This window comes from Otolemur garnettii, unplaced genomic scaffold (genome assembly GCF_000181295.1).
Source record: "Otolemur garnettii isolate 467f Iridium unplaced genomic scaffold, OtoGar3 scaffold00011, whole genome shotgun sequence".
NCBI lineage: Eukaryota > Metazoa > Chordata > Mammalia > Primates > Galagidae > Otolemur > Otolemur garnettii.
The window spans coordinates 12843820-12859651 of record NW_003852406.1 but is presented as its reverse complement, the minus strand read 5'-3'; the positions used below and the strand labels follow the sequence as shown (position 1 = coordinate 12859651).

At 42.7% G+C, this 15832-nt stretch overlaps 1 protein-coding gene across 1 annotated transcript in view; it reads left to right on the top strand.

The window, feature by feature from the left end:
- RORA (RAR related orphan receptor A) overlaps nt 1-15832 on the top strand; it is an 84688-nt gene that overhangs the window by 65429 nt on the left and 3427 nt on the right. Inside the window, exons 3-8 of the mRNA XM_012801964.2 lie at nt 817-958; nt 3759-4154; nt 10698-10819; nt 12658-12790; nt 13429-13536; nt 15018-15128. Of these exons, the coding sequence (XP_012657418.2) occupies nt 817-958; nt 3759-4154; nt 10698-10819; nt 12658-12790; nt 13429-13536; nt 15018-15128 (1012 nt within the window). The remainder of the gene's footprint in view (nt 1-816; nt 959-3758; nt 4155-10697; nt 10820-12657; nt 12791-13428; nt 13537-15017; nt 15129-15832) is intronic.

The window sequence follows — 15832 nt, the reverse complement described above, 5'->3', positions numbered from 1 at the left end:
AGAAGCCAGCTCAGGAAGTTAGCAAAAATACAACCAGAAAGAAAATTCTTGAGGTCAATGGCCCCTTAAACATCCCCGTCCACCGTCTTATTTCCAAAACAGTGCTTGATACGTGAAAGGAACTTGAGTATCAGATTGGCCTTGTCACATCTGAAAGGCCACGATTCTTAATACATGGTTTTTCTAAACTGTCAGGGTTGAAGTAGTATTCCCACTGTGATCGATCTGCCAGAATAATCCATCCCAGTGTCATTTAAATGCTGGGGACAGTAAGTTCAGACTTGAGGAATGAGAAAAGCCTAAATAAAGGGCCGCAGATTTCCCTGGGCTGGTGGACATTGCCACCGTAAACCAGGATTGCAGCGCCCTGGGTCGTACATGTGGCTGCCCGTTCCTTAACTCTGGACATTCCAGAGAAGTGTTTTGTGTTTATTTTACTAAATACATTTGGAGATAAAGGTTTACGGTGAGTTCCTCTGTGTCACCCCATCGAGCACTTTGGTTTTGAGCACCAGAGCCCTCAGAGCCCAGGAACAAGGCACGGACTGATGTCGTGTCTTTTTCATATAGACGGTTGTCTACTGAAGTTAAGAAAGTTTTGCATGTGTAAGGGACAGAGGATTAGGCTCTGGGGATCAATTTTACTCAAGGAAAAAGAAGTGACTTTAATTTCATTTATGGTCTCCTGGACAATTCTGCTCCAAGTTTAATTCTCCATCAAATATTAATGCCGCTCGGTGCTTTAGTGAACTGCCTTCGGTATCGTGCCACTCGAACCGACACTAACCTGTTTTACATTTTATAACTGAATCGCAGGGCTTTTTCAGGAGAAGTCAGCAAAGCAATGCCACCTACTCCTGTCCCCGTCAAAAGAACTGTTTGATTGATCGAACCAGTAGGAACCGCTGCCAGCACTGCCGATTACAGAAATGCCTTGCCGTAGGGATGTCTCGAGATGGTGAGCTCTCCCAGCTTGAGTGGTACGGTAGCATGGGGTTGTGAAAAGTGCCTTCTGAAGCTTGGACCCAGATCTGCCAAAATATGCCGGGGTCAGCTGACTGCTGATGGAAGGGTGGGAGTGGTGGGGAGGAGAAGTGTCTGGTGGTCTGAGCCCCTTCAGATTCTTGATGTTTCAGACGTTCCTGGGAGGGTGGATTGATGGAAGGTAAGTATCATTTGAGGGCCTTAATAAATATACTTCCTACAGCCATCCTCCCACCCCCCTAGCAAACACAAGCTAGAACTGATTGTGAACTTGACTTCATGCTATTAAGCTCTTTGGAGGTTGGGATGCAGTGGCTTTTATGCCAACTGGATATCTTGAATCACACACCAAAGTCAACTATTTGTACGTACAGAATGTATGGAAATAGTGCAAAGTATGGCTCAGTGACAAATGTTCTTTTCACTAAAAGACGTTATTTTAAGGAATAGAGACTGTCTACCATTCAGTAACAAAACATTTCACGATCTTCCTGGAAAATGATCTTAAGGGTACTGAATAATCAGCACCAGATTTCAGGACAGTTATGCTTACATGTGGAAACTGGGCAGAAAGTCCAGCGGGTCCATTTTGAGGATTTTTCCTAATACACCAGCTGGCTCTCTTAAGAGATCCCTTTGAAGGAAAATGTCTCCTTCAATGGAATTTCAGCCTGTGGAAAAATACTTCAGAATACAGGGCGGGCCTTCCAAGAGCCTGCCTTCCCCATAATCAGATGTTCTCAGGGCCTGTGGATATGTTCCTTCAGATTCTAGGACATCCACTCTGAGCGTCACTACAAACGTGAAGTTTTTTTCCATTGGAAGATAGAAATCACAGAACTTATATCATGTTCTGAGAAATTCCCGAGACATGCAACTCTGTGGATTTCCTCTTCCAATGAAATGACAACTGATGAAGTTGGGTATATCTCTTGTGAACTTCTAAGTAAAAATCAGAAGTTGTATGTGCCTTTTCTCGAAAGCTGGTACTTTTATTTCACTCACAGGGTGATATGATTATTGTTGGTAATATTAAGGCAAAAGTTAAAACACCATCATAGAATCACAGTAGAACAAGTTTCATCCATTGGTATTAATCCTTTGGGTGTCCTAGAGTACTTTTTTTTTTTTCAAAAAAATTGAGTCCTTTCAGTGTACTTCCTGGCAAGTTTGCATATAAGACATAGCACAGGACTGGCGTGGTGGCTCATGCCTGTAATCCTAGCACTCTGGGAGGCCCAGGCAGGTGGATAGCTTGAGCTCACAAGTTCAAGAACAGCCTGTGCAAAAGCATGAGCTTGTCTCTACTAAAAATAGAAAAAACTGAGGCAAGAGGATCACTTGAGCCCAAGAGTTGGAGGTTGTTGTGAGCTATGATCCTACAGCACTCTATCCAGGGCGTCAGCTTGAGACAATGTCTCAAAAAAGGGAAAAAAAGAAAGAAAAGAAAAAGGAAGAAAGAAACAGCACAAGTTGTAGTAGGCTAGGAGTAAAGTTTGAGGCTTATAAAAATTACGGGGCCTGCAATTCAAAGCTCACATCAGCCTGCTGGCTGTCTAACCAGCCCCACCCAGCTTTGTTATCTGAGTCATGATCACTGACCAGTATTCCAGCTCCCTTGTGTCCTCTGTGCAAGAGGACAGCACATCGTCCTTGGCAGGGAAAGAGTCCACCAGCTGGCTGGTATGGTGGCCTTGCTTCCCACCTCCATGCCCATTTATCCTGCCTCCCATCCCAGACTTTTATAAGTAGGGGGACAGTCAAATGGATGAATTCATCCACCCTGACAGGGATAAATTTATCCACAATCAATCAGGAGAACTAAGTTCCTTCAGGAGAGACTTTACCTCTGTACACAGTGTCACTGAGAAGTTAATGAGTTAGTGGGAGAATTCAGACAAGGAAATCATAGGTTTGGTTTTTTTTTTTTAATTATCTGGGTGTTTCAGGAGAAATCATTTGGGATTCTAAGTGAACTGGAAAGTCACTGTGGTCATTGTTCCATTTTAAATATGGGGACACCTTCCAAGGAGAAGTGTCGCAGTGTCGCGACCACACCTCCACCCAACAGGGATCTGCTGCTACCTTGGCTCTTTCCGATCCCTGACGCTGTCCTCACTTGAAGCCCAATGAGAATAGCAGAAACTGACATTTAGATATGGCCCCAGGGTTTCCTGGGGCTGCCTTGACCTATGAGTGGAGGAAGGGGCTGTTTCTTCTGTCTGTAGACTCAGACAGAATTCAGAGCATTACAACCAGTCTGTTAAGGCCTTGAAGACCCAGATTTGGCCGTCTGTGGGGGAGAACCTCATTCAGGTGTATGGAAGCGTGAACTGAAAGGCAGTGAGAGGAGGTGCTTATGCCTCCATGACCCTGTGAGGCTTTGCACCCTACGCAGGGGCTGAACACTGGGGAGAAGGAGGCGGTCTGGGCCAGCAGTGTGAGTGGAGAGTGAGCTGAGTGCGTGAAGTTACCTATCGGTGGTGCCCAGGGAGCCCGGGGGAGTGAGAGTGGGGAGAAAAGGTGGTATCCGTCCAGGTCTCTCTTACCCATCCCGGGACCTTAGTTTCTCTGGGATGTATGTTTTGCTGATGGGGGTGTGGAGTGAGCCTCTGTGTGGTGGGCTGCCCTCCGCCCGGATGACGCCCTTATTCTGTGGTCCTGTGGTTCTGGATTGATACTGAGACTTCAGAGGAAACCCTCAGGCACGCAGGAGAGGATAGTGAGGAAGAAAGCACATGGTATATGGTGTGGTTTGGCTTCTTCTCTTCCAGCTGTAAAATTTGGCCGAATGTCAAAGAAGCAGAGAGACAGCTTGTACGCGGAAGTGCAGAAGCACCGGCTGCAGCAGCAGCAGCGCGACCACCAGCAGCAGCCCGGGGAGGCCGAGCCGCTGACGCCCACCTACAACATCTCGGCCAACGGGCTGACGGAACTTCACGACGACCTCAGCAACTACATCGACGGGCACACCCCGGAGGGCAGCAAGGCCGACTCTGCTGTCAGCAGCTTCTACCTGGACATACAACCTTCCCCAGACCAGTCAGGTCTCGACATCAACGGAATCAAACCAGAACCGATATGTGACTACACACCAGCATCGGGCTTCTTTCCCTACTGTTCCTTCACCAATGGGGAGACTTCCCCCACTGTGTCCATGGCAGAGTTAGGTAAGGGCACACATGTTTCTCCTGGGGGGCTCTACTCGTGCCCTTTGAAATAAAAGGGGTGCATTTGACTTCTCTCTTTTGAGTTATGTTATTAAAATGGTGAAATTCACCTTTCACCCCTGTCCCAGGCATTTGGGCTACTTCGTGCTCCAACTTGTTCCCCTGCTGTTCCCCAAGGCATCTCCAATAACTATATTGACCTCTCAGCATCGGGCTGGGACAAATAATCATACACAGTCTTTAAATTCTGCTGCTCAGGGAATGACCCATGTTATCTACCTTGTAAATAACTATATGACCTCATTTATATTCCAGGTACTGCTTTGTACCTTAGGTGACAAAAACCGGCAGCCCACAAACAGAACCTCTTTTAACACAGGCATCTCTTTTTTTTTTTGGGACAGAGCCTCATGCTGTCACCCTGGGCAGGGTGCTGTGGCATCACAGCTCACAGCAACCTCCAACTGCTGGGCTGAAGCAATTCTCTTGCCTCCGCCTCCCAAGTAGCTGGGACCACAGGCGCCCGCCACAACGCCCGGCTATTTTTGATTTTGGTTGCAGCCATCATTGTTATTTGGTGGGCCCAGACTGGATTCGAACCCGCCACCTTAGGTGTATGTGGCTGGTGCCTTAGCCACTTGAGCCACAGGCGCCGAGCCAACACAGGCATCTCTTTATGGGTCTAAATTCAAATCCTCAAGAGCAAGGACATTTGAAGCCTGGTCTTTAACCATTGAACAGCATTAAAGGTGTATCTTATTTTTTTGACCAGGGAAGAGTTTTAAAATTTTTAATCTATTGCTAACATTTAGACAGTTCTATCAGCTTCTTGTGGGATGGGGGAGAATGAAGTGTGTGTACTGGGCCAGCATTTGTGAAAGTCAGCAGCTAGCTAAGATCAGCCAGGCGCTAGCTAAATACTTTTTATTGGGCCCACACCCCTTCTCTCATTTATTTTATTTCACTTTTTTTTTTTTTTTTTTTTGAGACAGTCTCACTTTGTCATCCTGGGGTTGAGTTCTGTGGCATCACAGCTCACAGCAACCTCAAACTCTTGGGCTCAAGTGATTCTCTTGCCTCAGCCTCTTGAGTACCTGGGATTATAGGTGCCCGCCACAACGTCTGGCTATTTTTTTTTCTTTTCTCTTTTTTTGCAGTTTTTGGCGGGGGCTGGGTTTGAACCTGCCACCTCCGGCATATGGGGCAGGCGCCCTACTCTTTGAGCCACAGGCACCGCCCCCTTCTCTCATTTATATCATCTGTACATCCCCCATTGGTATCCTAGTTTTTCAATCCTGATGTATATTATAAACGTTCAATGTAAATTAGCTTCTTTACTAGCCAAAATGCTTTGATGATAGACATTGGTGACCATATGATATACTTCACATAAGGCTCACCGCGCCAGAAAAAAAGAAAAATGTCATTTTCTTATTGCTGGGACATTGCTGCTTCTTGGGAGATGTGACCTAGAAAGGTTGATAACACAGACGATGGAAAACTTTCCATTTCAAGGAAGTTGTGTTAACATCCTCTGCTATTTTTAATCGATTTTTAAGTACGGCACTATTATTAGAGAAACTTTGATAAGAACCTTTGTAGTTTTAGAATTTGATCTGTTCCTCCTGGTGATTCCTCACACAAGGTTATAATCCTTTGGGATATTTCAATTAGTTGCTGTGGAGATGACTAAGTTAATACGAGGAGAGAATGAAGACTTCAGATGGAAAAGAACCAGCAGGTTCTGACTTCAGCACAGAAATCCTCAGTTCACAGACATAATGGCTGTGCTCTTTAGATGGTTTCTCCACCTCTGTACCCCATAAAACATCTTTTAAGTGAAAATTTATATTTCCAGTAAAATCTTTCTCCAAATAGAACAAATTGAATGTTCTTTACGGTTTTTACACAAGCATCTCTTTATGGGTCTAAATTTAAATCCTCAAGAGCAGAGACATTTTAAGCCTGGTCTTTAACCACTGAACAGCATTAAAGGTGTATCACAGCTCTTTTGATTAACAGAGAAACCTCTGAACTAGAAGCCAAGCTGAGCAGTGGTAGGTTTGATTTTTTTTTTTTTTCTTGAACTAGAACAAAAACCTTCCATTTTTGTCGTGAAATCTTGGTTGGCTGAGCCTTAAGCAGAACAGTAATGAAAGTAAAATTTTCAGGTATGAATAAGGATTTGATTGAAAGCTGACATGATACCATGAAAAATGACCTGACTCACTTTAGGTTTGCTCCCCCCTTACCTCAAATACCAGTGACTCTGTGCTGTTTGCTTGTCAAACGTTCAATCCTCAAATAAATCCATCAGCCTTAGGCAAAGTGTTGCCCTTGAACGTGACACTGTGGCTAAAAGCGCGCTGATACCCTAAGCGGGGCCAGAAATGGCTGAGCCGATTCCTCAAGGTTCCCAGACAAGGCAGCTTCCCGTCCTTGGTGGTCACTGCCCAGTACAGACTGGGAGCCCTGGGCCTTATATGTCCTTTTAAATTACGGATTCTTCACAAGCGTCCCATTTTCTAGGATGAATTAAATCAATTCATTATAAGTGGTAGTCTCAAACCCAAAACCAAATTAGAATTTGTCTGGAAGGGATATAATTGGGCTCTAATTTTCTACTTACACATGCAGTGTAGTTCAGGGAGCTAAGAATACCACCAAAGTGGCCCAACTCTTTCTGCTCCTTCTTCAAAGCTACTAAAGTTCCTGCTATCTTCTCTGCTATCGATTAACTCAGACTCATGACTTCATTGGGGGCTAAATTTTGTCATCAGATTTTAAACAAATGAAATCTACTGTACCGTAGGGAAATAAAATTATAGATTAACATCTCCTAAGTCCTAAGTCTGTCTTTCAATAATAGTATCTATTACTTTTAGTGGAAAATACATCTTCATCCTTAGCTAGGAAATTTTTGCCCTTGGTGTGCAATTAGCACCTGAATTATCTATTCCAGATAAACGACCTAGGTTCATTTTGTTTTTTAAAAGGGCTAATTGTATTTCTTTACTATAATTGATAACTAAAGCTTCATGCAGTAGAGATGACTGATACATTGGGCAAAGCATAAGACCAGAAGTCAACTTACATGGATTGTGGTCCTAGCCTTGATGTAAGTTGCACAACCCAGGATTCATCACATAACCTCTGCAAGCTGCAGTTTCCTAACCCACAGAATATGGAGGGTGCCTGAAAAATGTACATACACTTTAAGAAAGGAAAAAATGGTATTAAAATTGTAATGCTTGACGTGTGAGTTCTGCAGTTACAACAGATACAAGATAACAAACGTTATCACTATATAATGAGTATCCATTTGGGGGGCACCTTCTATATAAAGTTTAAGAGCATAGACCCCAGAGCCAAATTGTCTGTGTTTGAATCACACCTCTGCCACTTGTCAGCTGTGACATCTTGAAGAAGTCACTTAACCTCACAGTGGCTCAGTTTCGTCATCTGTAAAATGGGGATAACGCTAGTACCTTCCTCCTGGGGTTGTTGTATGAATTAAGCAAGAAAAAATATGTATGTATTCAGAATAGATATAAATCATATGGGTCTGGCACATATTAAATGTTATATAACTGTTAATGTTATGCCTTGGCGCCTGTGGTTCAAGTGGCTAAGGCACCAGCCACATACAACTAAGGTGGCAGGTTCAAATCCAGCCCAGGCCCGCCAAACAATGATGGCTGCAACCAAAAAATAGCTAGGCATTGTGGCAGGTCCCTGTGGTCCCAACTACTTGTGAGGCTGAGGCAGGAGACTCGCTTGAGCCCAGGAGTTGGAGGTTGCTGTGAGTTGTGATGTCATGGCACTCAACCCAGGGGGACAGCTTGAGACTCTGTCTCAAAAAAAAAATGTTAATGTTATTATCATTATTGTTATTTTTTGTAAAATGGGTAGTTTGGAACAGCTGATGTCTAAGTGTTCCTTCCTACTATAAAAATTCGTGACGAACTCAGAAACCAGGATTTTCCACCTAAAGTATCTAGACTTTGGCTCACTGGCGAGGCACTCAGACTAGAGGAGGTGAGCTGACTTGCCCCGGTCACACACCGAGATAGGGATCTGCTGAGTCTCAGAACAGAAACCAAGTCTCCTAAACACCTCATTCCAAGGTATTTCACTATTCCAGACTGTTTCTCTGAAAGACCACACTACATTTCCAACTCTTATTCAGTCTGACCATATTCTTCTTTGCTGAAATGGAGATTTAAAAATAGCAAAGTGTCTAACATCTTACACTTGCCAAATCCGCTGTGAGCTAGAATCAAAGGTGAGCAGCCGGTGTGAATGCAGCCACTGCCCTCTACTGACCTGTCAGGTACACTGCAGACGTGGTCGGCTCATTTCTTATGGGTTCTTCTAAACAGGGGGATCCGTGGCAACGTTTTTTTAGGATAAAGTGAAACAAGGTGCTCACCATCTTATTAACTGTAAAAGAAGCATAACCTGGAAGAAAATGATGCGAGCCTCTTCCTATCGTTCACCCCACAAGGCTTCCTCTGCTTGCTGGGAACACACTTGATCTTCATCATTATTTTTCATATCTGCAAAAACGGGTTTTCATTCTAGTGATGCTCTCACACCGTGAATGCCCTTTCTATAGAAGATCTTGCACTATGTTATTTGTGAATTTATTTTCTGGTTTCTGACTCTCCATTATTTTTGTCTTTCCTTTTCACGAGTATCGGTGACTCTAAGACATAATTTGCTGGCTGGCTTCTCCCTCTTTGCTCTCTGTTTCTCCCGGTCTCTTTCCTTTAATTTTTTTCTTTGGTTCATGTTTTATTTTTCGTGTTATTTGTGTTTGCTGTTTGAGTGTCTGTGATTTGCCAAGTAGGGCCATTAAGGTTTATTACTTTTCAGTGTCTCCAAGGAGATTCTGGTTTCAGGCTCCATTTAAGCAAACCTGAACTTTCTTCTCACAAACAAAGTCTGCTTTTGTTTGACAAAAGCAGGAACATATTTCATACAAATAGACGCTCTCATGGCATTACCAATGCATGCAGCACCCTTCTTTTAAATGGCTGGACTCTGAATGTATTGAAGACTCTGAAAGGGGGATTTTTTTTTTTTTCTTTGCTATGGTTTTACATTCACAGAATCTTGTGGATTCTTTTTTAAAAGCTAATTCAGGCATCCTTCCCTTCCATCACTATTGCCACCAACCTGCTTCAGGCTCTCAGTCCCTCCCATCTAGATTCCTGCAGCTTTCTCCTCCGTCCTCCTGCCTGAGCCGCGCTGTGCCCCAAGCCACCAAGCACAAAACTGCTCGCCCTATTTCCCCAGATAGAATTTTCAACACATCAGCTTTCCCTTAAGGATCCTGTTGATTCTTTCTGTTCCATCAAGTCTGAACTCAGTCCTAACGTTCAAGCTCAGGATCTTAACCTACCTATATTTCTGTTTCGACAATGTCACTTTCTGACGAAGGTGTATCTGCTATAAATGCCGTATTTGTTCCTTCAGACACCATCCCTCCTCTGTGGAGCTGGTCCACCTCCTGACACTGCTGACCTGCCTACCAATCCTTCCCTTCCTCCAGGGGCCAGTGCAGAGTCTTCCTCTGCCAAGAAGCATTTCCTGCTTCCACTTGGTCAACACGAGTCTCTCCCTTTTATGACGGCAGCTATTACGTTCTCTTCTGATAGAATTCAACTTCATGCTTTTTATCTAATGTCCTGAATTATCCTTTCAGTAGGTCCATACTTGTTCACCAGATTATAAACTCCTAGAGAAAACTCCTAGGCATCTATTTCTTTAGTATCTTCAAACAGCCTGCACTCAAGTATAATAATGGTTAATGTTTTGTGGTAGATGCTATGTAAGCCTCCCTGCTCCAAGTGCTTAACCCATTTAATTCTTACAGAAGCTCTATGAAATAGGTACTATTTTCCTCCTTATATTAGAAATGAGGAAACCAAAGCACAGAGAAGTTAAGTGACATCCCCCAGATCGTATAGCTAGTAAGTTGCACAGCTGAGATACAGACCCCATCTAGCTGGTCTGTTTATCAACAGCTAGCCTACGTGAAATCACGTGGCCGACCCTTGGTAATGCTTGTTCTGCAATTTGCAGGAAAACAGAAGAAATGCATAGCTGTCATCCTAAAAGAATATCATTTTCTAGTTTTTCAAGAATAGGAATAGTATTTCCCAGGCCAATGTATGTGGCCGATGTTTCTTCATAAGAATTCCAAGGAGAAGCCATGTCAATCATTTTCCATACCTATCTGGGTCATTTACTCCTAGATGTTGGTATAAAGACACAGAACAAGGTCAAGGTCAGGAGGGGTCTTTGAAGTCACCACACCTTATTTTCAAATGTTGGTTCTGCAAAGTCCCTGTCCTCCAGCCTCATGTTCTCAAACACGGAAGAGTTCCAAATTGCTCGTTTAAAGGTGTAAAGATAATCAAAACTGGTTTGGGACATTGCTTTATACTTGTTCATTTTTAAAGCAAATATTAAACGGCTGATGATCCCAAAACGAACTTGGCTTTTCATGTTTGTGGTCTCCTGTTTTCTCCTTAGAACACCTTGCACAGAATATATCTAAGTCACATCTGGAAACCTGCCAGTACTTGAGAGAAGAGCTCCAGCAGATAACGTGGCAGACGTTTCTGCAGGAAGAGATTGAGAACTACCAAAACAAGGTAGGGCTGAGGAATTTCCCAGGACTGCAGCAGCACTGGGGCTGGGGTGGGGACAGGAGATGCAGCTAAGAGTCCAAACAGACCAAACCGTGAGTGTCTTTCATCAGGTATCAGATTTCTTCCCAAGTGAAAAATCTTTCTCTCAGAGTGGCTCTTGGACTTGAACTTTTGCCATTCCACAGAGATGCCAGCATGCAAAATTTCAGCAACAGCAAATAATTTTTATTGTGCTTTATTAGGATAAATGTATCTCCTTTTGCTTGTCAACAGGGGACTAGATTAAGCAGGTTCTAAAACCCTAAATGAATTGAGATGTGTCCTGATGTCACAGGGGAAGGTTTTAAGGTCTGGAAGTTGATGTAAAAGAACCTGAGCCTCATGTTCCCTGGAGATTAACAAGAAGGTGTTCAGAGAGTGTGTACCAAAAAATTTGTAAGCTATGGTCATAACTCCAGTCTGAACTTAGCAATATGAGGCTAACAATTAGTACTGCTGCTTGCCTTTTTTTTTTTTTTTTTTTTTTTTTGCAGTTTTGGCCAGGGCCAGGCTTGAACCTGCCACTCCCAGTATATGGGGCCAGCGGCCTACTCCTTAAGCCACAGGTGCCACCCGCTGCTTGCCTTTTTTAATATAAAACACTCTTATCAACAAGAATATCTAGGCCAATGCTTTTCAACTTTTTTATCTCACCACATTCTTGAATCTATAGTTAAATGTAACACAGCACATTTAAATTATGTCAATTTTTTAAAAAGTTAAAAAAAAGAATATACTTAATGTGCTTTGAAGTTCTTTCAAAAATAATTTGATTAATGATCTTTAAAATTTTTCATGGCACACCCAAGATCCTCTCATAGCACACAAGTTGAAAAATCACTGATCTAGGGCCACGCCTGTGGCTCAGTGGGTAGGGCACTGGCCCTATATACTGAGGGTGGTGGGTTCAAACCTGGCCCCAGCCAAATTGCAACAAAAAATAGCCAGGCATTGTGGTGGGTCCCAGCTACTCAGGAGGCTGAGGCAAAAGAATCACCTAAGCCCAGGAGTTGGAGGTTGCTGTGAGCTGTGATGCTACAGCACTCTACCGAGGGTGACAAAGTAGAACTCTGTCTCAAACAAAAAAAGAAAAATCACTGATCTAGGTTAATCCTCCCCTTCCTTTTACAAATGATAAAATTAGCGTCCGTTAGCATCTGGCTGGAGTGTGAAACAGCAGGACCAGACCATGACTCCTGGTTTCTGATTCAGTGTTTCTTCCACCCCATCATATTGGTGGGAACAGTCTTAAACTAAGATTGGGGAAATGGGAGAATAACAAATGCTCCAGGTCGCTCAGTAACTGAATGGAGGGCGAGTGTATAAAAGGAATTGAGCACAACAGATTGGGGAATGACAACACCGTAGCAGCCAGAGATACAAAAGCAAAGCAACAAAACAGTAAGAGCAGCAAGGCACGTGAAAGGGGATGTCAGAGATACTGGGTGGAATCCTTGCTCCTACACCCACTCGCTGTGAAACCTCTGTGAGCTTTAGTGTCCATTTCTAAAAAATAGAAAAATGTGCTTATGAAAATAAATCAAGACAAGGACACCATACAGCCCCTTGATCGTAGTAGGCACACAGTCAATTAATCCACTCCCCTTTCCTGCCCTTCCCCAAGTAAAGTGGTGTTTATTTATCCCAAGAGAAAATAATTAAGGAACAGCCCACTTTGCTATTCTCTGTGGCTGAGTGCTAAAACACTGACAAGCTCTGCCTTCCAGACTCTTCTTTTTAAGCTTCTGCTACATAACATCACATCTTCCTGGAGTATGTTAATGTGTTTCCCTCTTTAACAGCAGCGGGAGGTGATGTGGCAATTGTGTGCCATCAAAATTACAGAAGCTATACAGTATGTGGTGGAGTTTGCCAAACGCATTGATGGATTTATGGAACTGTGTCAAAACGATCAAATTGTGCTTCTAAAAGCAGGTATGTGCTTTGCAAGTGAATTTTGAGCTCTCTCCCTAACCTGCTCTCACCTGCCTATTAAAGAAATGCTTGGTAAGGAAGGTGTCGGGAACGGTTTTTCTCCAATGATAATAGCTCAGGTTTTTCTTAGCAGAAGCTGGGTTCTTTATAAAGGTTTCTGAGCCATGTTCAGAAAATGTTCCCTCCCATTTTGCTCCTTTTCTGGGTGAAAAGATTAATTTGAAGGACACCTGCATTCCCAAACTTGACCATCACCTGTGTTCTGTTTCTGCTTTCCAGGTCCTCTGGAGTTTATGATAATTTGTTAGGAAGAATTCCTGGTTGTGATTGTTTTAATAAATACGAATTAATATTTGCCTAGCAACTTGGAGAGTCTGGGTTGCAAGACAGAAGAGGCCAAGGAAGTAATTTGTCAATCAGTCCTTGCTTCAGTTAAAGAGGTTTTAGCTTCAATAGAATGGTCTTTAATTCTGGGAGAAAACTCTAGCGTTTGGATAGATAGCAGATGTGGCCGAGAACCCACCAGCCAGACAGCACACAGCAGCCACTGTGCTGTATCTGAAGGGGTCTCTACATTCGCACCTTGGAAATGAACTCACCAACACCAAATGACCCAACCCACTTCTGCCCCTGCTTAGGTTCTCTAGAGGTGGTGTTTATCAGAATGTGCCGTGCCTTTGACTCTCAGAACAACACCGTGTACTTTGATGGGAAATATGCTAGCCCGGACGTCTTCAAATCCTTAGGTAAGGAAATTGCAAGATGCTTTGTCTTTAAGGCGGGGACACAGGAAAAGATGTGGGTTGGGTGAAAGCTCTCATCGGAAACGGATGATTCACAAACAGAAATTAAAGGATTTTATACCTACCTATTTTACTTTCTAATTAGTCACTATTAAACAAGTCACATAGCTCAAAGCTCTTTGTCTATATCACACATAAAGATCTGGAGTTTCATTTCGTTTAGGTGGTAATCAAAGGGTTTTATGTTATCTATGCTTCTGGTTTCCTGCAAGATTTTAAAAAGTGAGATTTGTGGGGGACATACACGTATTATTCAGATAACTTAAGAGCAGCTGTCCCCAACCTTTTTGGCATCAGTGATCAGTTTTAAGGAAGACAATTTGTGGGGTAGCACAGAGGGCAGATGGAGCTCTGTGGCCCATTTCCTGACAGACGAGGCACTGGTAGCAGTTGGTGGCCTGGGGGACTGGAGACCCCAGACTTAGAGCTTGTGATTTGATAGATAAAATCAAGCAAAGAGCAGTAAGTCTTCCTATACCCTGCAACAACCACCATTAATAAGAACGCAATGTAGATATCAAAGAAATAAAAGTATAGATAAAGAGAAACTGTGACATATAATGATAAATATGTTACTGATAAATAAATTTGGGTTTCTGTAATTTAAATAAAGTGGAATGTACTAGGGGAATGGAAAGCTATCCAAGATGTGTAAGTGATTTTTTTTAAAAGTCCCAATGACCAAAGGAATATATAATTAAGTATAGCATAATCCATGGCCTTCTAAATAGGTATACATAGTATGAAAATCTGAAAGAATAGACACCAAACTTAATCAGTTTTTAGGGATTGGGTTATTATTTTAGGGGACTTTCACACTCTCTGTTTTCAGTTTGGTAAATCGTAATAGTTTGAATCACCAGAATGTGTCATTTGTTAATATTGTAAAGGGTGTTTTAGATGAAAACACAAAGGAGTGAATTGAACACGCTGGGTAGATTGTGGCTGTTAGGCTCTGTGGGTTGGAAGTGTGGGCTGTGAGGTAGGACAGCTGGCTTTGCATTTCAGTGTACTTCTTACCTTGTGATGTGGGCTATAATAGGACAGCTGGCTTTGCATCTCATGGTGTAGCCCCTACCTTTGTGACTATGAAGTCTCTCTTTCCTCACCTCTAAAATGGGGATGTCGATGATGATGATTCCTCCTTCATAGGCCTATTGCAAAATAAGAGGAAACTCTAGCAATCTCTCAGAGCCGCCCTTGACATAGGAATCACAGCAAAAGTTCGTGCTCCTGGTTTCTAAATGGTGATGGTGGTAACTAAACAGATTATTCTTTGACAATTTTCAGCTATCAAACTGTAAAAATGTTACTCCTATCCCCTCTGGGTCTGCCCCCACCAGATTTTTTTTTCACCTCCTCCCATATTTTTCTCCTATAATAATTACCAAAATTCTCAACTGTCTTGCTTTTAATTTTGGCAGGCTGTGAAGACTTTATTAGCTTTGTTTTTGAATTTGGAAAGAGTTTATGTTCTATGCACCTGACTGAAGATGAGATTGCATTATTCTCTGCGTTTGTACTGATGTCAGCAGGTAAGTGGCGAAATTGTCCAAGAATTTTTACAAAGTTCCTAACTTTTAATGGCTAGAAAGTATGTGAGAGCTACCAAGAGAGGTCGCTGCCTTAGTAAATCTGATTTTCAGTTTTTCAGATATCACCCTGTCTGACTACCCCCAACACATATTCTTTCAAAAAACACCTTATGTCTTTTAAGATAACATTAAGAAATGAGAACTGACTAAAACCCAGTCCACAGAAGCTATAGTGGAGTAGGGTCGCCCGTCTTAATACCAGTCTCCAAGATAATGTGGTTTTTAAGACCTATTACTCTTTCTTAAAATCCGTTTGGATGTCATCTACCTGTTTATCTGAATGGAATCTGTATTTTCAACCAGTACTGCTTCTTGGGGATAATCACTTTTGCAAAGTTACCATCTTCTATTTGGAATTCTTAACGCATGAAGACTTTATCTTAAATTAACGACACTTAGGTAATTTGGAATTTTATTGACAGTTTTAGTTGCCTTGGATTATAAAGCAATCTTCCTATTTTCTAAGAAGGCTAGCAGCATTGATACTGAATATTTTACTCAGAAATTCACTTAGTAAAAGGCTTGAGGGGCCATGGCAGCTTTATTTGCACTCCTACAAGTAGTACTATTTAAATGTCTACTCTTTGGAAGAGAGGGTGCCTTCTTTGCTTTAAGTATGAGTAAAAATGGCGCCTGTGGCTCAA